At 44.4% G+C, this 25230-nt stretch overlaps 1 protein-coding gene across 8 annotated transcripts in view; it reads left to right on the top strand.

Moving 5' to 3' along the window:
• ralgapa2 (Ral GTPase activating protein catalytic subunit alpha 2) overlaps positions 1-25230 on the top strand; it is an 855222-nt gene that overhangs the window by 329882 nt on the left and 500110 nt on the right. For all 8 annotated transcript variants that reach the window (XM_072505626.1, XM_072505670.1, XM_072505634.1 and 5 more), the window contains 4 exons: positions 238-366; positions 5616-5744; positions 17564-17622; positions 19120-19228. In XM_072505626.1, the coding sequence (XP_072361727.1) occupies positions 238-366; positions 5616-5744; positions 17564-17622; positions 19120-19228 (426 nt within the window). The remainder of the gene's footprint in view (positions 1-237; positions 367-5615; positions 5745-17563; positions 17623-19119; positions 19229-25230) is intronic.

The raw sequence follows: 25230 nt of genomic DNA, 5'->3' as shown, positions 1-25230 counted from the left end.
ATGGTGGATCTCTGAAAAGTCAAAATCTTTATAATTGCAAATGTTTGTGAACTGTTGAACAGAAAAAGATTCATCACCAGTAGTTAGTTATTATTTTTTATTCGGTTATGACACCACAGTGTATTGCTGTGTTCCATGATTCCTTTTAAATTAGATTTTAAAACAAAATACACGTGGCGTAATTGGTCATCGGTCTGTTTTTCTAATAATCCTATTTCCTCCTTTGACTAAAACTAGGATGTGCTGAACATGCTTACTAAGCATTGTTCACCTCGCTTCTTCTTACTTGGTTTACCTGGTTTCACCATGATGGTTGGAGATTTCATTACAGTTGCGACTCAAGTCCTCAACTCAGACATGCTGGATGTGAGTATGACCATGCTATCCGCGGGGACTAAATAGCAGTTAGTAAGGTTTGGATTTCTCCACTCAAACAGGTGTTTGCTCATTAGTGCAACGTGAGACAGAGTGCTCAGAGCAGATACCATGGCAGCAAATGTGTGAATTGGATGGTGACAGTGCACGAGCATGAAGGTGTTTCATCAAAAGGCTAGAATAAGACCCTATTTACTCAGTGGCTCGGCTACCCTTGCAGAAAAAACATGTGATTTTTAACTGTTAGTAGTTGTAGATTTCTAAATATGATTGTGCTGAAGCCCAAATATTTATTATTTAGAATTTGTAGAATCATAGAATATTTACAGCACAGAGTGAGGCCATTTAACCTGCTGTCTCCATGCTGTCCATCTGTCAGAATGCTTTAGTTAGTCACACTTACCCACCTATTCCCCCATAGCCCTGCAATTTTCTTCTCGTTGAATAATTATCTAATATTGATTTGAAAGCCATTATTGAATCTTCCTCCACCAAAACTATTGGGCAGTACGTTCCGGATTCCAATAGTTCCTCACGGTGGGTTTGGTTCTTTTGCCATTAATCTTAAATCTGTGTTCTCTGGTCATTGACCTTTCTGCCAGTGGTCCAGACTGCTCATGAGTTTTAACACCTCCATCAAATTTCCTCTCAGCCTTCTGTAGGGAGAATAGCCCCGGCTTCCCCAAAGTATCCTATTAGCTCCCTTGAACTGTTCTTGTAAATCTTTTCCTAATCTTCTCTGATCCTTCCTCATGCTGTCAAACGTATTGCGGCCAGAATTGAATTTTTTTGTTTTTGCTTCTTGCTTTTGTACCACATGCCTCTATTTATTAAACTGAGTATCACATAGGCCTTATTGACCACTTTCTCAGCCTTCCCCACCACCTTCACCGATGTATGCATATATACCCCAGAGCCCTCAGCACCTGCAACCTCTTCAAAATTGTTTCCTTTATTTTGTATTGCCTCCGCTCGTTCTTCCTACCAAAATGTAGCCCTTCACACTCCTATGCATTGAATTTTATCTGCCATATGTCTGTTCCACCAGCCAGTCTAAGCCCTCTTGAAGTCTATAATCTACCCTTCTCACAGTCTCACTGCTTCCAGGTTTTTTGCCGCCACCAATTTGAAATTGTGCCCTTTGTAACCTAGGTCATTAATATAGATGAAAAAATTACGATCCTCATATCAGACTTAAAAAAAACATTCATTGTCTCTTGTCATTCAGCCAACTTGGTATGCATGCAGTTTTTCATGTTTTATTCCACAAGCTTTAGATTGATAACAAGCCTGTTATCCATAAAACATTATTTGGCATCGACTGGAGTAGTCTGGCACCACACTTTAAGAAGGCTGTGAAGGCATTTGAGAGTTGGGACTGTTTTCTTTGGAGAAGAGAAAGTTCAGGGAAGATTTGCTAGAGGTATTCAAAATCATGAGGGAGGGGCCTGGACAAAGTAAATAGAGATTGTTCCTATTGGTGAAAGGATTGAGAAGCAGAGGGCACAGATTTAGATGCTTTTGGCAAAAGAAGCAATGAAAGTCTTTTTCACGCAGCAAATGGTTAGGACTTGGAATGTGCTGCCTGAGAGTGTGACGGAGACAGATGTAATTGAGACATCCAAGAGGGATTTGGATTATTTGAAAAGGATGAATTTGAGATACAGGGCAATGGTGGGGGGGTGTCTGTAGGTGAATTGCTCCTTCAAACAGCCAGCACAAACATGATACATGAAAGGCCTTGTGCACTGTCACCATTCTACGATTCTGTGTGACACTTGATGTCTTTTGGAAGTGCACCATATCAGCCGCATATACCTAAGCAACTCTTTAACTCTTTCTGTTGCCTCAACTAAAATCTCTAAATCAAGATATGATTTGCCTTCAACAAATTCATGCTGAATTTCCTTAATTAATTTGCATTAGTCCCAAGTATCATTTAGTTTTTAAAAATTAATATTTTTATTGGCATTTTGCATTTAAAATACAGAAAGTTGCAGAAGAAAATACAGGAATATCAATAGTTATAATCAACACAATAGTAACGACAACACATGGACCCCAAGCTGTCACCGCGTCTGTGACAGAGGTCCCAGTTCTATCCTACATTATTTATATTAGTATTCATTTATATTAGACAATTTTTGGGAGGGTTCTTACTGGGACTCTTCTGCTTAGTGGCAAGAGTTACATCCAGCTTTGCCCACATATTTACATTAATTACCAAGACCCTAGGCAACACGGTGGCGCAGTGGTTAGCATTGCTGCCTCACGGCGCCGAGGTCCCAGGTTCGATCCCGGCTCTGGGTCACTGTCCGTGTGGAGTTTGCACATTCTCCCCGTGTTTGTATGGGTTTCATTCCCACAGTCCAAAGATGTGCAGGATAGGTGGATTGGCCATGTTAAATTGCCCCTTAATTGGAAAAAATTAATTGGGGACTCTAAATTTATTTTTTTTAAATTACTAGGACTCTTCACCTTGTTTGCAGATTATCTTTGTTTTGCTGCTGGTGGGGTTGGGGAACGGGGAGGGGTGAGGGGGGGGGGGGGAAGAGTCCTGTCTCTCTTTCCCCCCCCCCCCCCCCCCCCCCCCCCCCCCCCCCCCGACTTCTACGGGGAAGGTCTGGCCAGGTCAGTCTTCACGGTTTGGGCTGTGTCCCCTCCTGCGAGTGGCCCTCCTCCCCGTTCCTACTCTGACATTTGCACGATCCCTTTCACCCAGGTGGTGTTCCCTCTCTTTCCTCCCCCTCCCCCACCTTTCTACCCCCTTCCTAGTCCCCCCCCTTCCCCCCTTGAGCTGCATCAGGCTTAGCCTGTCTCAGGATGAGGTGGAGTTGATCCTGTGCAGATCCGCGATCCAGAATCCTCCCCTATCTCCTTGCCCATCACCACCTCTCATTTCTATCTGGCCTCGTCCAGTGGGGTCCTGACCTTTTTTAGGAGTCGTCCGTAGATGTCGGCACATTTGTCATCTCCTAACCAGTCCAGCCCTACCATTGTGTCCAGAAACGCGTGTCCGTGTCTCTGGGGAAATGTTTTTTTTCTCCTCACAAAGAAAGTCGTGCAGCTGCAGGTACGTGAGCCCGTTCCCTTTCTGAAATTGGAGCCTCTCTGAGCGTTCCCCCAGCTCGCCAGCCTGTCGTCCACATACATGTCCCCTAGTATCAGTGTTCCTCTGTCCTTCGTCCACATCCCAATTGTGGCGTCTATTCTTGCCGGTGTGAACCTTTGGTTGCCTATTTAATGTGGGGGTGGTCAGAGATTACAATTGCGGAGTATTCCACCTTTGTTACCTCCGGAAGCACTGTGTTCCCTACGACAAAGAAATCTATGCTTGAGAAGGCCGTGTGCACATGGGAGGAGAAGGAGAATTATTTTTCTCTTAGGTGGTTGAACCTTCACGGTTCATTCCCCCCCTCACCGCCCCCGCTCCATGAAGGCGTTCAATACACAGGCCATGCCTGAGACATTGCCTGTCCTGGAATTGGATCTGTCGATAGTTGGGATCTGCTGACGGTTGGTGTCTAGGCTGGGATTTTGGCCATTGTTTTTTTGACAAATTCAGCATCGTCCTAGGTCGGGGCATATATATTTACCAAGACTTCCGGGGCCCTTGCCAGGGTCCCGCTGACCATCAAGTATTGCCCCCCCCCCCCCCCCCCCCCCCCCAACCCCCTGGGTCCGTCACTGCCCATTGTGAGTTCAACTGCCATGTTAATTAGTATGGCCAACCCCCTTGTCCTGGTGTCGAAACATGACGGAAACGTTTGTCCTACCCAGCCCTTCCTTACCCACAGCTGATCCCTCTCTCTTAGGTGTGTCTCCTGTAGGAAGGCTGCATCCACCCTCAGACTCTTCAGATGGGCAAGGACTCTGAATCTCTTCACCGGCCAGTTGAGGCCCCTCGCATTCCATGCTACTATCCAGAATTTTTTTTTGGGGGGGGGGTGTGGTTGTGTTGTTCTGGCTATTGCCCTCCATTGTTGTTTGCCCAGTCCAGTCTTCTGGACAAACTTGTTGGCTTCCACTGGGGCGTCAAAGTAGTGCTCCTTGCCTATCACCCATAGTGTTGCAGGGTAAAGCATGCTAAACCGCACCCCACTTTTATACAGGGTGGATTTGGCAGTGTTGAATTCCGCCCGGCACTTGGCCAGGTCAGCACCAATGTCCTGGTACAACCAGGTTGCGTGCCCTTCCCACTTGCACCCTCTCCTGCAGTGGAGTCCTGTAGGCGCGATCTACCTCTCGAGGCTTGGCGAAACGCTCCTCGCCAACCAGCTTCCCAGCATTGCTGCCACATATTCATGGGGTTCCTCCCCTCCGTTTCTGTTTCCTCTGGCAGCCCCACGGTTCCCAAATTCTGCCGATGTGACCTGTTCTCCTGGTTGTCGACTTTGTCTTTCAGCCCCTTCCAGGTTCTGACCAGGCTTGCCACTTCAACCCCAAGAGCTGTCATCCGGTCCCTTTGGTTCCAAACCTCGACCACTCTTTGAGTGTAGAAGCGCTCCCTAACATCTCTCCTGAATGGTCCACCCTAATTTTTAGACTATTCCCCCTAGTTTTAGAATCTCCAACCAGTGGAAATAGTTTATCTACTCTGTCTTTCCCTGTTAATATCTGTCTCACCACAAAGGTTAAACTGTTTGGCTAGTCTTATTCTTGTACCCTTTTGTAACCAAGGTAATAAGATTTGCAATTCTCCACTCCTCTGGTACCACCCCTGCATTGAGGAGGATTGGAAGATAATAGCCAGTTCCTCTGCAATCTCCACTCTTATTTTCTAATACCTTTAACAATGTTTAGTCCATACGGTACTTAAACTGTTTCCTGTTTCACTATCACTTCAGCAACATCTTCCTTGTAAAAAAGCACATGCAAAATATGAATTTTCTATCTGAGCCATGCTCCCTGCATCCATATGTAAATCTCATTTAGGTCTGTAATCAGTTTTTCACTTTTTATTATCCTTCTACTATTTATATGTCTATCGAGACTTTTGGATTCTCCTTTGTGTTAGCTGCTGGTCTCTTCTCAAGCTCTCTTTGCTTCTCTTATTAGATTTTGCCTCTGAACTTGTACTCACTATCAACCTAACCTCTGTTATACACACCATTTTTCTGATTTGTCTTGTTCTTTTTTTTAAAAAAAACATTTTATTAGGGATTTGCATTCAGGGGATCTGTGTTGTGTTCCACCAAAGTATTCTGTTTGTTAAAAAATACTTTGTGTACATTGCATAGGCACCACGCTATGAAGCACAAATTCTTCTTGGATCTCTGGTCTGTTTTCCTAATCTATACCAACAGATGTCGCTGCTACAGCCTGTAACTGGTGCTACTGACATCATCACAGGGAATGAAGATATCAAGGTAATGCAGGTTAACTGACTGGAACAGAGAGAAAATTGCTGAGCCAATGATTTTGACTACAATCTTAATTGCTGTTACAGACAAATTAATTTATCTTACTGTGACTAAACAGGCATGCACTCTTCGGCGTGTGTTTAAATCTAGCATGATCCTTTCAATATTTAGAAATATATTTCATTAATTTTCTTTACAGCATTAGAAATAATTTATTTTAATGGTGGAACAACCTCCTTGTTTTCTGGAAAAACTGCAAAATATTTGTCAGTTATCCCATTGGTATGTCTTCATCCTTTTAAAAAATGTTTTGTTGGAGTTTTTCATCTATTACAGGTGAATCTTAGCTTCATATCGTTCCATCTTACAATTGATTCCCTCCTAACTGAGGTTATAAATAATTTATATCTCTGCTATATAAGTGGTCAAAATTTATATTAGTGTTACCAAGCATATATGACGAACAATGGAAAAACAAAATTAAAAAAATATTTTTAAAGACACATGGAATAAATTAAGAAGATAACACAAAAATACTACAACAAAACACAAGTGGTCTATTTACATTGCATTGCTGGCGTTAGTATAAATATAGACGAATGACTTCATTTTCTGAGCCCATTTTTACAATTTATTCAGCACCGGCGTGTGTGGGCACATGTGTCCTTTGGTGCGTAGGGCTGATTTCCCTTTTTTCTTTGTGGTGTGGGTGCTCCCTCTTCCCTGCCCCCACCCGCTCCCTTCCATTTCTCTGGTTGCTCCTCCCTTCCCTCTTGTTGCTGGTCACGAACAGATCTTCAAAGAGGCTGGTGAATTGTTTCCACTTTTGGTGGAATCCTTCGTCTGATTCCCTAATTGCAAATGTAATTTTTCTAACTTTAGGAACTTCACTAGGTCGGGGAGCCAGCCTGAGGCTCTGGCCTCCATCGAAGCAGGTCCCCAATCAGTGAGGCGCAGGCCTAGGCATCAGCCCCTCCTTATAAAGAGCTCAGGATGCTACAATATCCCGAAGGCCGCCACTGAGAGGCATGGCTTCTTCCTTAGCCTCATCACTCTGGACATGGCCTCGGAAAAGGTGATCCAGAACCCAATGAGTTTGGGGCAGGAGCAGAACATGTGGGTGTGGTTGGATGGACCTCCCTGACACCGCTCGCAATTATCCTGCACTTCTGGGAAGAACCCGCTCATTGTGTCCTGGTTAGGTGCGCCCTGTGTACCATCTTCAGCAGTGTCAGGCTCAGCGCTGCACCTGAGCAGGTGGAGTTGGCCCTGTGGAGAGCTTTGAGCCGGAGTCCTCCCCTATCTGCATGCCCAGCTCTTCCTCCCATTTTTCCCGTGTCTCATCCAGTGGGGCCCTTACCCCTTCTAACCGTCATCTGTGTATGTCGACACATTTACCTCCCACTAGCAAGTCCGGTGCTGGTTGTCTGTCCTGTAGGGTGTGTCTGGGTATCTGGGTAATGTCATGGTCTCCTTGCGAAGGAGGTCTCGCAACCGCAAATACCGAAGCTCTTTCCCTTTGGGGAGTTGGAGCTTTACTATTAACTCCCCAGGGTCAGTACTCTACCGCTCATGTACAGTCCCTTACCGACATTACCCCTCCGTTCTTTCTCCACGTTTTGAATGTGGCATCTATTTTTGTCAAAAACATTATGTTTCCTGCAGATGGGGGGCTGCAGTAGACGTGCCACTGAGTTTGAAATGGTGCCTGAGCTGGTTCCAGGTCCTTAATGGGGCTACTACCACTGGGCTCCTCGATTTGTTTGCGGGGGCTGCGAGTGAGGCAGTGGCCAGCACCCAGAGGGACATTCCCGTACAGGAGGCCACCTCCATCTGATCCATTCCACCTCCAGTTTTCCCAACCACCCCCGCACCCTCGCTGTGTTCGCTGCCCAGTGATAGAATGGGAGGTTTGGCAGAGCAAATCCTCCCATGTGCCACCCTCTTTTTAGGTTTTTCGTATCCTAAGGTTCTTTCCCACTCAGACAAAGGCCATGGTCAGTTTATCAACCCTGGTGAAGAATGATTTGGGGATGAAGACCTGGAGTGATCTGAAGAGGAATTCTGGCAGCATGTTCATTTTTATCGTCTGCACTCTTCCTGTCAAGTTTGAAAAGACAGATCATGTTCCATATCTGCAACAGATAAGTTAGAATGAGAGACCAAAAGAATAGGGCTGTGTGAGGAACAAAATCTCCATATAGAAATATCAAAGTTTTGATATTCCATAATTTATGAACTCCACTGTAGATTTAACATTAAGATTTCTAAAATTTGGTGACCATCTTCCAATGTTTCCTCAAATTCCCCTCTGCTATGTAAGGCCCGTTTGTTGCACTGTGTACTCCATTTACCGATTGTTGTGCAGCTATGCACATGCACAGCTTAGAGGGATCGATGCCCCTTGCTCTCCTCTCTGTTGAAACAATATTCATAGAGTTTTACAGCACAAAAAGAGGCCCTTCAGCCCATCATATCAGCACTGACCATTAAGTACCTATCTATTCTAAACCTATTTTCCAGCATTTGGTCTATAGCTTTGCATTGTATGGCATTTGAAGTGCTCATCTAAATGCTTCTTAGGGGGTTGGTTAGCTGGCTGGCTGGACGGCTGGTTCATGATGCACAGCGACGCCAACAGCCAATTAGGGGCAGCACGGTAGCATGGTGGTTAGCACAATCGCTTCACAGCTCCAGGGTCCCAGGTTCGATTCCCAGCTTGGGTCACTGTCTGTGCGGAGTCTGCACATCCTCCCCGTGTGTGCGTGGGTTTCCTCCGGGTGCTCCGGTTTCCTCCCACAGTCCAAAGATGTGCTGGTTAGGTGGATTGGCCATGCTAAATTGCCCTTAGTGTCCAAAATTGTCCTTAGTGTTACTGGGTTATGGGGATAGGATGGAGGTGTGGGCTTGGGTAGGGTGCTCTTTCAAAGAGCCGGTGCAGACTCGATGGGCCGAATGGCCTCCTTCTGCACTGTAAATTCTATGAAAACATTCAACTAACACAGTGTGAGTTCAATTCCCGTACCAGCTGAGGTTATCCATGAAGGGCATTGCTTTCTCAACCTTTCCCCTTTCCTGAGGTGTGGTGTACCTCAGGTTAAATCTTCACCAGTCAGCTCTTTCTCTCTCTCGCTCTCTCTCTCTCTCTCTCAACAGGAGAGAGCAGCCTATCATCCTTGAAGGCAATGGGGACTTTTCAGATGCTGCTTAAAAGTAGTGAGAGTTCCCATCTCTACCACCTTTTCAGGCAGTGAGTTGCAGATTCCCACCACCTGCGAAGTGAAAATGTTTTTTCTCAGGTGCCCTCTAAATTTCCTGCCCCTTGCCTTAAATCTATGCCCCTGGTTATTGCTCCCTCAGCAAAGTTTCTTCCTGTCTACACACACTATGCCCTTCATAATTTTGTACACTTTGCTCATGTCCCCCCCTATTCCCAGCCTTTTCTGCTCAAAGGAAAACAACCCCAGTCTAACCAGCGCCTCTTCATACCTGAAACGCTCAGCCCAAGCAACATTCTAGTGAATCTCCTCTGCACCCTCTCTAGTGCAACCACATCCTTCCTATAGTGTGGTGACCAGAACTGCGCACAGTACTTCAGCTGTGGCCAAACAAGCGTTTTACACAGCTCCATCATAACCTTTCTGCTCCCTCGGCTAATAAAGGCATGTAATCCTTATGCCTTCTTAGCCACCTTATCTACCTGTCCTGCTGCATTCAGGGATCTATAGACATGCAACCCAAGGTCCCTCTGGTCCTCTGAACCTCCTAGCATCTACAATTCATTGTGTATTCCCTTGTTAGTCCTCCCAAAATGCATCACCTCACACTTTTCAGGGTTAAATTCCATTTGCCACTGTTCTATCAATCTAACCAGAACGTCTATATCATCTTGTAATCTAAGACTTTCTCCCTTGCAATTTACCATACCACCAATTTTCGTGTCATTTGCAAACTTACTAATCATACATCCTACATTCCTGTTTAGATCATTAATGTACACTACAAAAAGCAAGGGACCCAGCATTGATCCCTGCTGTGCACCACTGGACCCAAGCTTCTGGTAACAAAAAAACCCTTCAACTATCAACTGTCTGCCTCCTGCTACTAAGGCAATTTTGGATCCAATTTGCCAAATTGCCCTGGATCCCATGGACTTTTACCCTCTTGACCAATCTCCCATGCAGGGCCTTGACAAATGTTTTACTGAAGTCCATGTACACTACATCAACTGTACTGCCCACATCTTCACACCTAGTCAACTCCTCGTAAAATTAGATTGGATTGGATTTGTTTATTGTCATGTGTACCGAGGTACAGTGAAAAGTATTTTTCTGCGAGCAGCTCAACAGGTCATTAAGTACATGAGAAGAAAAGGGAATAAAAGAAAATACATAATAGGGCAACACAACATATACAATGTAACTACATAAGCACTGGCATCGGATGAAGCATACAGGGTGTAGTGTTAATGAAGTCAGTCCATAAGAGGGTCATTTAGGAGTCTGGTGACAGTGGGGAAGAAGCTGTTTTTGAGTCTGTTCGTGCGTGTTCTCAGACTTCTGTATCTCCTGCCCGATGGAAGAAGTTGGAAGAGTGAGTAAGCCGGGTGGGAGGGATCTTTGAGTATACTGCCCGCTTTCCCCAGGAGGTGTAGATGGAGTCAATGGATGGGAGGCAGGTTCGTGTGATGGACTGGGCGGTGTTCACGACTCTGAAGTTTCTTGCGGTCCTGGGCCGAGCAGTTGCCATACCAGGCTGTGATGCAGCCCGATAGGATGCTTTCTATGGTGCATCTGTAAAAGTTGGTAAGAGTCAATGTGGACATGCCGAATTTCCTTAGTTTCCTGAGGAAGTATAGGCGCTGTTGTGCTTTCTTGGTGGTAGCGTCGACGTGGGTGGACCAGGACAGATTTTTGGAGATGTGCACCCCTAGAAATTTGAAACTGCTAACCACCTCCACCTCGGCCCCGTTGATGCTGACAGGGGTGTGTACAGCACTTTGCTTCCTGAAGTCAATTACCAGCTTCAAATTCAATCGAATTTGTTAGGCATGATCTCCCCTTGACAAAACCATGCTGACTATATGTCATTAATCCTTGCCTCCCCAAGTGGAGATTCATTCTGTGTCTCAGTTCTAGACGGAGGGGCTTCGTAACTGCCTCGCTTCCATTTACTGCTGTGAAACTTACCTTGAATCTGGTGGTGGCAACGTTGAGGTTTTGGAGATAGTTTAAGCACCATCTTAAGCTCGTCTCCATGTTGTTGTCAGCCCATGTTTGTGGGAATCACCGCTTTGTGCTGGCAGAGATGGACTCTAGGTTTAGATCCTGGGGTAGGGAACGGCTGGAGAGGTTTGGGGATATGTTTGTGGAGGGTAGGTTTGTTGGATTTGAGGAGTTGTTGGATAAATTCCAACTTCCGAGATCTAATTATTGAGGTATCTCCAGGTGAGTGATTTTCTGCTCAGGAGATCTTGTTGTTTCCTTTGGCCTCTCCCTCTTGAATAGGGTCCTATCTCTGGCCGAAGTGGGAGAGGGAAATATTTCAGACGTCTATGGTCAGATATTGACTGTGGAGCCTTACATAGGGTAAACTCAACCTCCTGTGCTAGGCTCAGCTTGATTCAGTTCAAGTTTTTTTTCTCAGGAGTGGATGATAAGTGCGAATGGTGTTCTTTGGACCGGTGAATCATACCCAAGTGTTTTGGTTGTGTCCTAAACTTGTCGGCTTTTGGGTCTCCTTCTTTAACATCATATCAGGGATTCTTGAGATCGACCTGGAGCCTTTTCACTGGTTGCCATTTATGTGGTCTCTGATTCGCCGGTGCTGCAGTGTGAAGGTGGATGTCCTCACCTTTGCCTCGCTGGTAACCTGAAGGCGCGTTTTGTTGGCATGGAGTTCTCCCACCCCGCCCAGCGACTCGGCATTGTTGTGTGATCTAATGGATTTGATATCTTGAGAGGGTCAAGTACACCATTAGAGGGTCGGTAGAAGGATTTTACTTGAGATGGCAGCCATTAATTTCCTTTCTCACTGAGTCACCATCAGCTGTTAGTTATGGGTTATTAGGTAGCAGTTGGGTTTTCATTTTTTAGTTATAGGTGTGTAAGGGGTGGGATTAGTTGGGTTGAAACTAGCTGGAATGTGTTATTCGTGTACTGTATCTATGTATTAGGCAGTTATTGTAGATTTATGTTGTAGCAAAGCCTTGGGCTTTGGGTTTTCTAGTACATGATCTCAGTGTCTTGTGTTCAATGGTGTATACAGTAGCAAATCTCGAGCATAATACTAAGATTGCCCTATGATCTGAAACTAGTTATTAGTTTCAAGTGCAATTGCACTTCTCCAATCCTTTTGCAAGTGGGTTTTGAAACACTTGCTATGTTTTCAAATATACGTTACCCTACAAAAGAAGTGTTTTCAATCTTTTGTTAGAATAAATATCTTAATGTGAACATCTTGTTGTGCTATCCATTCAGCTATTAACTGGAAGTTTGAATTTCTTGTTTTATAATCTACTGATCTCTATGGAGATCATAACAATGCAAAGGTCCAGCTCATAGAAGGTGAGACCTCCCCAGGACAGGATTTAAAGATCACTTAAAATGCTAAGCCCCAATGCCTCCGGAGACTTTTTCTTTTACAACAGGTTGTTTCTGACATCTGCAGCCTCCTGGAACAACACCACCTTCCCAGTGGACCATGTGGTTAGCTGGAGAGTTCCCCCAACCTGACCCTTAGTCTCTCCAAGGAGTTCTCTGTTCTCCTGTCCTGCAAGGAGGGAAAACCAAATTTTGAATATGAGAAATGGGTTACTTGGAGAGGAGGAAAGGACAACAAGTATGGAGAATGACAGTGAGGCATTGGTGTGAAATGGCACAAAGGTGTGTTGAATGTCAGGTGTTGGAAGATGGGGAAGTGACGATCTGTCTGGTGAGTGAGGCATGAGTGATGCTAAAGTATCTGAGTGTTGTGCAGCAAAATGCTGGGAAAGTCAGATTGGAACTTAGCACCTCGAATTGAGATGACTTTTGCTGCTCACTTTCTTGGTCACTTCCATCCACCCCTGCAGCGTTTGAGAGGCTTGTATCTTTCTGTTTACCATTCCCGTAAATCCAACAATGGAACATCCAGGTCAGTGTCAGATCTGTGGATTCAGTCATTCCAGGTCCCCTTTTTATCCTGTGGTCGCTCTAACTTCATAAATCAGTGTATAGTTCAACCACCCTGCCCCATACTAAGGCCCCTTTAACTAGAAATCCTTCCTTTTAAAACATTTTTCCAATTAAGGGGCAATTTAACATTGCCAATCCACCTTACCTACACATCTTTGGGTTGTGGGGGTGAGATCCATGCAGACACGGTGAGAATGAGCAAACTCCACACCGATAGTGACCTGGGGGCAGGATTGAACCCGGGTCCTTTCATCGTGAGGCAGCACTGCTAGCCACTGTGCCACCCCCTACTGGAAATCCTTCCTATGAGAGATTTATAACATATATATATAAGTTAAATATAAAATAAATGGATAGAAAATGTGGGGGAATTTTAAAAAAAATCTCCAGTGTTAATTAAATTCTGAGTAAATGAGACTCCACACTTGTAAGTTTAATTTTCTGAGCCATAAAGCTTGTTGGCAATAATTATGACTAATCATGATGTTTTTTAAAAATCACTTATGCCTAAATACATAAGACCCCGCGCTTTCTGCAATGTTTAGTGGGTAACTAACTGGTGAGTACTGTTAACCTCACCATCATTGTCAATGTAAAATCTGGTCCACTGACTTTATAAACCCTGATTTCCTTTACCATTTTGGTTTCTAGTTTCACTTCATGAATCTTAAAATCTGCCTTTTTATATAGTGTTTCAAATCTTAATTTCCCTAATGCACTTAGGAAATTATTAATGTGGCTTAGTTCCTTCTGATTTGGATCCCTCATTTATATTTGCTGTTCTTGCAGCATAAATTAAATGTTTATGTATCATTCATGACTTAAAATAAGTTTGTAGAATGTTACAGCAAAGAATGAAAACGTTCGGCCTATTGAGCCTGTTGGTCTTTCAAAAAGCTATCCACTTTGGCGGATTCTCCTGCTATTTTCCCATATTTAAAAAAATGTATTTTTTCAGGTTTCTACTTCCCTTTGAAAGTTATCATGAATTCTAACATGCTCCACATGGGGACCAACACCTAAAATGTGCGTTCAAGCAATTTAATATGTAAAATGCCTGAAGCTTAAAAACATTTGAGTTTGAGAGCAAGTGGTCATCTCACACAAGTAGCATGCCCCCAGGAATCCCCCACATTGTAAAAATTTCCTATATCCTACTTCAGATCGTCGTTTCCTACATGAAATATCTTCTCTTTAAGACAAATTAAATCATTTCAGGTTATCTGCACCTTGAGGCTGAGCTCCCACGAAAACTAAACTTCATGCTCTATTTATCTTTACCACTGCTCAAGATTCATCTCTTAGCATAGATAACGTTGAAGTAAAATACTGAAGCCTCAGTGACCGTCACTGGATGGAGTCGCATTGTGTGGAGAGTTAATTTGACTCAACCCTCGCCCTGGTTCCCATCTCATATTAACTGCCCCTATTAAATACCACCTACTTCCACTTCCTCCCAGCCAAGGCCCCGCCCTCTCATCTCTACCTTCCTCTCAATGTGACCTGACCTCACCTGGAACTGCTTGTTCTTCTGATTGTTTTTTGGTTAGATGCATCTAGTGCTTTGTTTACTTGTTTTTGACTGATATGTGATGAAAGTCGATCCAATTGGATAATCAGTATAAATTGAAGAAGGATTAGTAGTGAGTAAGGATCTCTAATTATCGCTATGCAGTAATGAGTCTTTTTTCCACTGTTATTTATGATTGCCCATAATAACATTTTCCATCTATCCATTGGTAGAGATGGAATAAGATTGTATTAAGATTTTTTCCATTACAATCTGTCAGTTTAACTCCTATTTGTTCGAAATTTATCTTTTATTCCAACGATAAATTATTTTGTCCTTAATGTTCTTTTTTAATGTTTTAGTAATACATCTCAATGTGCAATTTATTCTGTATACATTATAGCAGCAATTTGGTTTGATTCCACAATCTCTGCAGGAAAAAAATTCAGATAAATTCATAACGGACAATACCTTGTAATATTTGCTCTTTGCTGTCTTTAAAATATACAGTTTACATAAGCCAGATGGGTCAACATTTTTTTAATTCATGGGATGTGGTTGTTGCTGACAATACCAGTATTTATTGCCTTTGAGAAAATGTTGGTGAGCCACCTTGAACTGCTTCAGTCCATGTAGTGAAGATGCCCCATAGTGTTATTGGAGTTCCAGGATCTTTCCCCAGCGCCAATGAAGAAATGGCAATACAGTTTGTAGGTCGGGGTGGTGTGTGACTTGGAAGGGAGGTGTTGATGTTTCCATACACCTAGTCCTAAGTGGTAGAGGTCTCTGGTGTGGGAGGTGCCTTGGAAGAAGCCTTGGCAAGATGCTCTGGTGCATTTTGTCAATGTCACATCCATCATCAACTTTTATTTGTACAGCTCCTTTAATGTCGTAAAACATTTCACGGTCTTTCGCAGGCGAATTATCAAACAATACTTGCCATTGATTTATTTTAATAGAGCATTTCTATCTAGCTGTGACAGCTTTAATGGCTGGAACCTAGAATTGACAAATGAAGACTTTTAGCACTGTCGCTACGTATTACATAGACAACATAGAATTTACAGTGTAGAAAGGAGGCCATTCGGCCCATCGAGTCTGCACCGGCTCTTGGAAAGAGCACCCTACCCAAGCCCACATCTCCAACCTATCCCTATAACACAGTAACCCCACCCAACACTAAGGGCAATTTTGAACGCTAAGGGCAATTTTAGAATGGCCAATCCACCTAACCTGCACATCTTTGGACTGTGGGAGGAAACCGGAGCACCCGGAAGAAACCCACGCACACACGGGGAGAACGCGCAGACTCCGCACAGACAGTGAACCAAGCCGGGAATCGAACCTGGGACCCTGGAGCTGTGAAGCAATTGTGCTAACCACCATGCTACCGTGCTGCCTTTACTTGTGAATATTCTAACTATCTCAAGGTGAGGTATACTTGGCTGGAGACAAATGACATGGATTATTTGACCCTGACCCCCTGATCTGGTAGTTGGGTGCTTAAATAACTGGATCTAGACCCATTCCAGATGTGCAAAATGTAGCTCTTCAAAAAGAAGGAATTGAATATATCATATCAATGTGTATTCAGTATACCTAAAAATGTGGCTGGTTTCATGTGTATATAGCTAATTTCAGTGCAGCTATTAAGGGTTCAAGTATGTCATCAAGGAGCAGCATATTGCTGATGATGCTGAGTGAGTTAAGGATAAATCCTTGGATGACTTTTGAGGTGACGGTTTGGTGTGGAAAATGAAGATGTTGCTCGAGTTACCTTTGATTGTAATGAGGTTAGGTAAGAGAACAAACAAATAGATCAGTACCAGTATATATGACAGTCGAGGAGTCAACTATCTCAGAGGTTCCTAGAAAGGGGGAACGTTTTTGGCTTCTACACTGACTGGAGTTGACATTCTGTTTAATGGCAGAGAGAATCTTAAATTCCAAGACTCATCAACAAAGCTTAAATAAGAGCTGCAATGCAAATGTTGAAAATTTGAAGACAGTTCTTGTTCAGTTGAGGTGAAACATTGTGATCAAAGCTAGTTTTAAGGCTATTCTCTGATTTCCTTTATTTCAAAAAAGTATTAAAGCACTTATGTGCTCCAATTCTGCTTTACCAGACTAGATATTAGTGCAAGGGGTGCAATATAACTTGATTCCATTGACTGGTATTGCTGAAGATAGATTCTGGAGTCAGCTGCCATTTGCAGTAACTAGCCGGTACATCATTCTGAAATATACATGCTTGGGATACTGCCGAACCTTGAACATAGGAAAGCAGATTTAACTCTTGTTTATATACTATGGTTCAGTCTGCTGAAGCTATTATATTTTTATTTTGTGTAATGTTTTTATGAGCGTTTTATATTGTTGTGCTCAGGTGTTAAGGCTGTGTAGAAAGTGTTTGATTACTGACATTTTCATTTAAAATCTATTTAACCGTCAGTATTCGTCTGCCCTGGATGTTGCGTAGAAGAAGAAAACTGTCACGGTTTCTTCATTTTCTGACTTTTATTTTGGTTTAAAATGCTACATTGATCCTCAGAGTATTCCTATTAACTTCACGCTACAAAGGTTTATGAGAAAATGAGGGAAAGAACTGTTGGAAATGGAATTTATGACATAGCAATATGATTTTCATCATAGGATATTAATCAAGTTAGTGGTCATTAATGCACTTTACAGCTTCAAGTGATTTGATCTGTCAAATAATTGCCTTTGGTCATGTGCTTTCAGGAAAGCATCTGTTCTTATGAACATTTGGCTGCTTAATGTCAATTGTTTCCTTCAAAGCACTTTTCCTTTAGTTGATATTTTTGAGTCCAGTACTCTTAATGTATTTACCTTTTGGAAGGAATATCAACTGCTGATATCGCAAAAGGACCAGATCCTCAATATGCTAGACTCCTGTTTCCAAAACATTTGTTCCTAATTTTAAAGATGCGTTTTTTAATTTCATTTGGCTTTGTAAATTTTTACAAAGTGGCTTTTTGATCTTATGATATCGTAAGAATGTACTGACTAACCTTAAAATTGCATTTTAAGTACAATATTGTTGTACCTGTATAACATAATGCTAAAAAGAAACTGAAAGTGTTCTGCTTAAATATTGCCACCTTCTGATTTTTTTTTAGGATTATTTGGTAAACATTCTGATGAAAAATGCAAGGAATGAGACCTGTGAGACTGCACGGTACGTATAATTATTTATTTTCATTCAGGATTCTTTAAATGTTACGTTTTAGTGAGAAATATCATGGAATATTTATTTCACTGAGGCCTCAAGTGATTCATTGACTGGTTCTTGTTAAAGTTGGTAACCTTGCAGACTTATCAAGAATCATCTAGATCAGAAATCTACAGGACTTATTGTAAAAATATCTTGCTCTGAATTTGCAAATTGACACTAACTGGTTGTTCCATTACAGTCTTTTTGTATTGGTAAATTAAGATGTGATTTGGCGCAGTCGTTTTCAATAGAAATTAATATTGAAGTAATCGAGATGGTTATCATGATATTGCTTTAACTGCATGTACAAATTTCCATAGAAAACATCTTCATACATTCACCTAACACAAGAATCATCGAATGGTTACAGCACAGAAGGAGGCCAATCGGTCTGTTGTGTCTGTGCTGGCTCCCTGAAGGAGCAACTCACCTCGAGCCACTCTTCCGCCATCTCCCTGTAGCCTGTGCATTCTTCCTTGTCAGATAATAATCCAATTCCCTCTTTGGTGCCATGATTGAATCTGCCTCCACAGTAGTTTCAGGTAGTGTATCCCAGATCCTAACTGTTGAAGGTGAAAAGGTATCCCCTCATGCCACCATTGCTTCTTTGACTTAATTACTTTCGATCTGTATCTTCTGGTTTTCGATCCTTCCACCAGTGGAAATAGCTTCTCTCTTTCCAGACCCATCATGAATTTAGGAAACCTCTATCAAATCTCCTCGACCTACTCCAAGAAAAACAAGTCCAACTTCTCCAATCTGCCTACACAAGTGATGTTCCTCAGACCTGGAACCATTCTTGTGAATCTTTTTTTGGGCCCTTTCAATGCTTTCACATCCTTCCAAAAATGTGGTGCCCAGAACTGCATGCAGAACTCCAGTTGAGGCAGATACAGGTAAATACATTTCCCTTTTTTATTTACTTGACAAAACCAACCACTATTTCAGAATCTAGGAAATAAAGCACTCGCAATGATCAAAAAGAAGCCTGCTCTCGCATTGTTTTTCGTTGCCCTATTTTACCAATAAATGCACCATAAGATTTAAATGCACATATGCAACTATGAGAATTGAGGTCACATGTCCAAGAATAGTCTGTTGCATTTCTTATCAGTAAATAAAAAATACTTAACCTCACATGAATTCTCAGTGAGCCACGTGTGTCTTGTGCCTGATGTATTATGTTAGCGTTGCTTCTATGGCGCATTATCAAAGCGTTCATTAGGATCAAATTGCCTCATTCCATTGAGTTGTTGATTTTAACAGTGGTGGTATGGAGAAGGCTCTGAGTAATGGGACTTCTGCATGCATTTGTCACCAGATTCACCACCTCGCTGCTGAGTCCGCCCACTCATTATTTCAGAGAGTGACCTAAGAAGAACCAAAGTAAAGGAGAAAAAAACTCAAGATACCTCAAAACAAAACATTCAATCTAATCTAATGTTATTACTTCTTATTTAGATGTATAGCGATGTGTAGCCTTGGAATCTGGATTAGTGAAGAGCTGGTGCAGTGTACAAACCATGCACAGGTCCAGGATGCACTGAACGTGTTAGGTGTGACACTTAAGGTAATTACAAATTCTGTCTAGGTGACTTACTCATTTAAAAGTTTGATGACAGGAATGAGCAAATGGAACCAAATCAAACTACGCCTCTCTTTTATGTTGCCAATGTAAGATGTTTTGTAAACTAGACTAAAATACAATTTTACTGCAGAAAGACAAGTTGATGTGGGGGAATTAAAAAAAAAATATATATATATATTCTGAGTCAATATCTGTGATAACTATCCCCAAATATTTTTCTGTCCCGTCTGATGGAATTCAGGCGAAAGGGATCAGAAATTTGGGCAACCTGCCCTGAATATCAGGGCTGAAGGTCAAAGATATAGGATAAGAGGTGGTAGATTTAAAACTGAGATGAGGAGGAACTACTTCTCGCAGAGGGTGGTGAATTTGTGGAAGTCACTGCCCCATAATGCGCACCCCCCCCTCCCAAATCCACAAGACAGACACGGCTGAAATTGGTGGGAAAAAGATGGATAAGTGGGAGGAACCGAGGAGGAGAGGGAACACCCCGAACGAGCAGGTAGGGCATCAGGGATGGTGCTGCGGGGAATCAGATTGCAATAAACTGTAAAGAGATAGACATAAGAAAAGCTTTTGTATTGTGCAGTAAAAACATGAACTGCAATGTATATAAAACAGAAAATGCCAATAGAAATATTTTTTTTAAAAAAAGTTTTATCCCCGGTGTGGGCATTGTCTTTTTCTTTGTCCTGGGGGGGGCGCGGCTAGCAATAAACAAGGTGGCCTGCGGCCCGCTAGCAATAAACAAGACTAGCGAACGGGAGTGGGATGGGCCTGCAGCCATTAAACAGGCTTGGAGGGGTAAGAGTCTCGGTTGGGGTTTGGGGTAGGGTGTTTGGATCTTGGGTTTGGTTTCACTTTGTGTATTTGGGTGGAAATGGGGGGAGGGGTTAGTTTGCTGATGGTGACTATAGGACCATCTTTGTTTTATTCTGGAGGAGGGTTTGGTGGTCATCTTGGGACGGCCTTTGGCCTGGAATTTTTGTGCTTTTACTTAATAGTCCCTGACGGTGGAAATGGCTGATTGTGGGATGAGGGGGACGAGGAGAGGGGGGAAGAGAGTTGGATGGCCCAGTGAACAGGTAGAGAGTTTTTATTCGCCTAAGGAATCTAAATGCTCATGTGGTGTTTTTGCAGGAGACTCACCTGCAGGTAAGAGATCAAACCAGACGGCGGAGGGGATGGGCGGGAGATGTGTTTCATTCTCGACGAGAGCTGGGGGGGGGGGGGGGGGGGGGGGGGGCGGGGTAGCCATATTGATAAGTAAGAGGACGGTGTTTACTGTGAGGACGGTTATGAACCAAAGGGGACATGGTCAGCGGTGTCCTGGATAGGGCCCAACTGGGATGATACAGAATTTGTAAAGAAGACCATGGTGAAAATCCCCGACATAGACATGCATTGACTGATCATGGGGAGGGGAGACTTTAACTGTATAAAGGACCCACTGACGGACAGGTCGAACCCCAGAACATGGAAAACGAGAGACGTAGCCAGAGAACTGGGGATCTTTATGGAACAGATGGGGGCAGTGGACACATGGCAGTTCATGCGCCCAGATGAGAAGGAATTCACATTTTTTTCGCCAGTACACAGGGTCTACACCCACATTGACTTCTTTGAAATCGGTGCTTCCAGAGATAGTCAGAGCGGAGTACTCCGTGATTGTAATCTCTGATCATGCTCCACAATACAGGGATGTAAGTTTGGTGACGGGCCGTGCCCAACGCCCCACATTGGTTGGACATGACCCTCTTGGCCGACATGTTCTTCTGCCAGAAAACATCACAGGCCATAGACGAGTATAGTACTAACAACCGGAATGGGGAGGTATTGCCCTCCATGTTCTGAGAGGCGCTGAAGGCTATGATTAGAGGAGAAATAATCGCCTACAGGACGCACAGAGACAAGGAAGAGAGGATGGCTAGGCAGCAACTGATTGACTCCATTCCGGAAGTTGACAGAAGGTTCTCCGAGGCCCCAACTGTAGAGCTTCTGGCAGAGAGGAAAAAGCTACAAATGAACTTTAACCTGGTATCCACCAGGAAAGCGGTGCACCAACTCCGCCAGACACTGGGGACCTACTATGAACACGGAGATAAGGCTAGCCGCCTGCTGGCTCACCAGCTGAGAAAGCAGGCAGCGACGAGGGATATAGCATCGGTAAAGGATAGCAGAGGCGGACTGGTAGCCAAACCAAAAAAGGTCAACAAAGTGTAAGAGGCTTTCTATCAGGGGCTGCACACCCAAGCCCTCCAATGGGGACTTGGATGCAATAGTTCCTCGATGGACTGGATATGCCAGTCGTGGGGGACAATGGATGGAGGGGGCTGGAAACACCACTCGAACTGGGAGAGGTCATGGAGAATATCAACTCCATGCAGGTGGGTAAGGTGCCAGAACCCGATGGGTTCCTGGAGGACATCTAACACAAGCCACCATTTTGCTGATACCCAAAAAAGACAAAGACCCAACGGAATATGGATCAGAGAGACTCATTTCACTGCTCAATGTAGGCGCGAAAATACTCTCAAAGGTTCTGGCTAAGCGGCTGGAGAAGTGCGTACCAGAGGTGGTTGCAGCGGACCAGATGGGCTTTGTTAAGGGTAGACCGCAAACTGTGAACATAAGACTACTGCTGAACATGGTAATGACCCCATCCGGGGAGAGAACACCAGAGATGATCGTTTCCCTGGACGCAGAAAGGGCCTTCGACAGAGTCGAGTGGAAATACCTCATTGAGGACTAGAACAATTTAGGCTAGGGACAGGGTTCTCCTCATGGGTGAAATTCCTGTACAACGTCCCCATGGTAGGCATACGGACCAATACCATCAGCTCTGATTACTTTCAGCTGCACAAACGCACAAGGCAGGGATGCCTGCTGTCCCTGCTCTTATTTGCCCTCAGAGAGGCTAGAAGGGAATCCGAAGAGGAGACACAGAGCACAGAATCTTGCTCTATGTGGATGACCTCCTCTACAGCTTGGACCCGCAAAGCGCATGGAAGGAACCTGAGAGTTTGGAGCATTCTCGGGCTACAAACTCAACCTGAGCAAGAGTGAAGTATTTCCTGTGAACCCGAGAGAGGGAGGGGTAGAGCTGGAGGAACTACCATTTAAAGTAACCCAAAACAAATTCCATTACCTGGGGATCCAGATTGTCCATGACTGGACAAGGATCCACAAGTGGAACCTGACCAGTCTGGCGGAGGAATTAAAACAGGACCGACAGAGATGGGATCCACTCCTGCTCTCCCTGCCGGGGAGGGTATAGACGAATAAGATGAACATACTGCCCAGGTTCCTCTTCCTCTTCAGGTCCTGTTGTGTGCATGTGTGTGTGTATATGGATGCAAGAACCAGACACTGAATGGGTGAGAATGGAGGAGACCTCCTGTACAGAAATGACCCTCTGGGCTCTTGCCATGGCAGCAGTCCCATCCCTGCCAACAAAACACTCAACAAGCCCAGCTACCCTCAGAACCTGGAGCCTGATGAGGCAGGGCTTCGGTTTGACCAAAATGTCCACAATGGTCCCCATTCTGCAGCACCAGCCATGCTTGGCGCAACCTTTCAGAGGTGGAGACAGGGCGGGGGGGGGGGGGGGGGGGGGGGGGGGGACAGTGACGGCGAGACCTTTACACTGAGGACAGACTAGCGACCCAAGAGAAACTGACGGAGAGACTGGAGCTACCTAACTGAAACAAACTCGGACATCTACAGGTCAAGAACTTTCTCCTCAAGTGATAAGGAGTTTTTGTTCTTTTTCCATGTGCATAAGGTCTATTCCAGGATTGACGTCTTTCTATTGAATAAGTCCCTGCTTCTGTGGGTTAAAAGGGCAGAATATTCAGCTATAGTAATCTTTGATCATGCTCCACACTTTGTGGACCTGATGCTGGAGATGGATCCCATTCAGCGCTCACCGCGGAGGTTAAATGTGCTGTTCCTTGCGGAGAAGGGGTTTTGAGAATGCGTGTTTGTGACCATCGAGGAATATATTAGGTTTAACAGGAACAACATCTCTCCCTCCACACTGGGAGGCCCTGAAGGTGGTTGTAAGAGAGAAGATAATCTCCTGCAAGATGCTTTTAGATAGGACTATGAGGACAGAATGGCAGCGACTGGTGGATGCGATTTTGGAGACAGATGTTTGCTATTTGGAGGACCCTACTCCTGAGTTGGCAACTAGGAAGCAACTGCAAATGCAGTTTGATCTGGTGTCCACAGGGAAGGCGGTGGGCCAGCTACGCCACTCTAGGGGGGTGGTTTATGAGTACGGGGAGAAGGAATCTTTTGGCTCACCCAGTTTGGGCAGCAGGTGGCTTCCTGGAAACTCGTACAGATTAGGGACCCGTGCGACAGCTTTGTTTCCGCTCCAAGGGAAGTCAATGCGGCGTTTGAGTTATTTTTACAGGGATCTTTATAGATCAGAGCCCATGGGGAGTAGATCGGGCATGTCGGAGTTCCTAGATGGGTTGTCCTTCCCGGTGGTAGAGAGAAGGGAGGAGTTAGAGGCCCTGTTAAGCCCTAAGGATATACTGAAGAGCATCGGGCTGATGTAAACCAGGAAGGCCCCTGTCCTGGATGGGTTTCCCGTCAAATGTTATAAGAGGTTTGCGGGCCGGTTGGTGCCATCGATAGTAGAAATGTTCAATGATTCTTTGGCTTGGGGTTCATTGCCTGATCACTTTCGTAGACCTCTCTTCTCCTTCATCCTGAAAATGGATAAGGACTGCATGTAATGTGGATCATATCGGCCCATCTCTCTTTTGAACGTGAACACCAAACTACTCGCCAAGGTGCTGGCACTGCGATTGGAGGCATGTCCCAGACGTACTTGCAGAAGACCAGACTGGCTTTGTTAAGGGGTGGCAGAAGTCGGCTAATATACGTCGTGTACTGAATGTTATTCTCTTCCCCCTCTCCAGCCCCCAAACCAGAGGGGATTATATCTATGGATGCTGAGAAAGCATTCAACAGGGTGGAATGGGAGTACCTTTGTGAGGGGCTTGGTGGATTTGGATTGGGCAGAAGCTTGCTTTGGCTATTTTATGGAGCTCCTACGGCCAGTATACCCACTAATGTCATGAGTTTGGAGTATTTTCTGCTGAATAGGGGTACGAGGCAGAGGTGCGCATTGTCCTTGCTGCTCTTGCGCTAACGGTAGAACCTTTGGCCATACCACTGAGGTCTTCGGGGGAATGGAGGGGGATAAGGTCAGGGGTGGGCTGCGGGGCAAGAGCGCTTTGGTTGTCTCTATATGTTGATGACCTCTTGAACGTTACGGATCCAGTTTGCTCTTTGGTTGAAATAATGAAGCTGCTGAGGAACTTTGGCTTCTTTTCAGGGTATAAATTGACCATGAAGAATAGTGAATATTTTTGGATTAATCCCCTGGGGAGGGGTGCCAGCTTGGTGGTATTGCCGTTTTGTCTTGCCGCCAGAGGTAGCTTCCAGTATCTGGGCATCTGAGTGGCCCATGCTTCATAGGTTAAACTATATATGTCTGGTGAGTCGGGTGAGGTCCAACTTATATAAGTGGCATAACCTTCTGCTGTCCTTGGCGGCAGAGTTCAGCCTGTTGAGATGAAAATTCTCCCAAGGTTTTTATTTCTGTTTCAATGTCTTCCTGTTTTCCTTGCTAAGTCTTTCTTTTCCCAGGTTAACCAGTTAACCAGCTCTTTTATTTGCTCAGTTAAGTCATTTGTCGGGTACCGCTTTAGAGGGTCCGGCAGTCGGGTGGCCTGGCATTAGCCAATTTACTCGCTTTTTATTAGGCGGCCAATGTTAACAAGGTGGTTGGGGCAGTCAGATTCCCTATGGGGGCGAATGGAGGCGAGTTTGTGGGCTTTGGTAATGACTTTGCTCCCATTCTCCCCAGCGAGGTATTCCTCGAACCGAGTGGTGAACTCTACTTTAAGGATTTAGGCAGCATTACAAGCTGACCACCATGTCATTGTTGGCCCCTATCTGTGGCC

Source organism: Scyliorhinus torazame, chromosome 1, assembly GCF_047496885.1.
Source record: "Scyliorhinus torazame isolate Kashiwa2021f chromosome 1, sScyTor2.1, whole genome shotgun sequence".
Lineage (NCBI taxonomy): Eukaryota > Metazoa > Chordata > Chondrichthyes > Carcharhiniformes > Scyliorhinidae > Scyliorhinus > Scyliorhinus torazame.
This window is presented reverse-complemented; position numbering and strand designations above follow the sequence as displayed.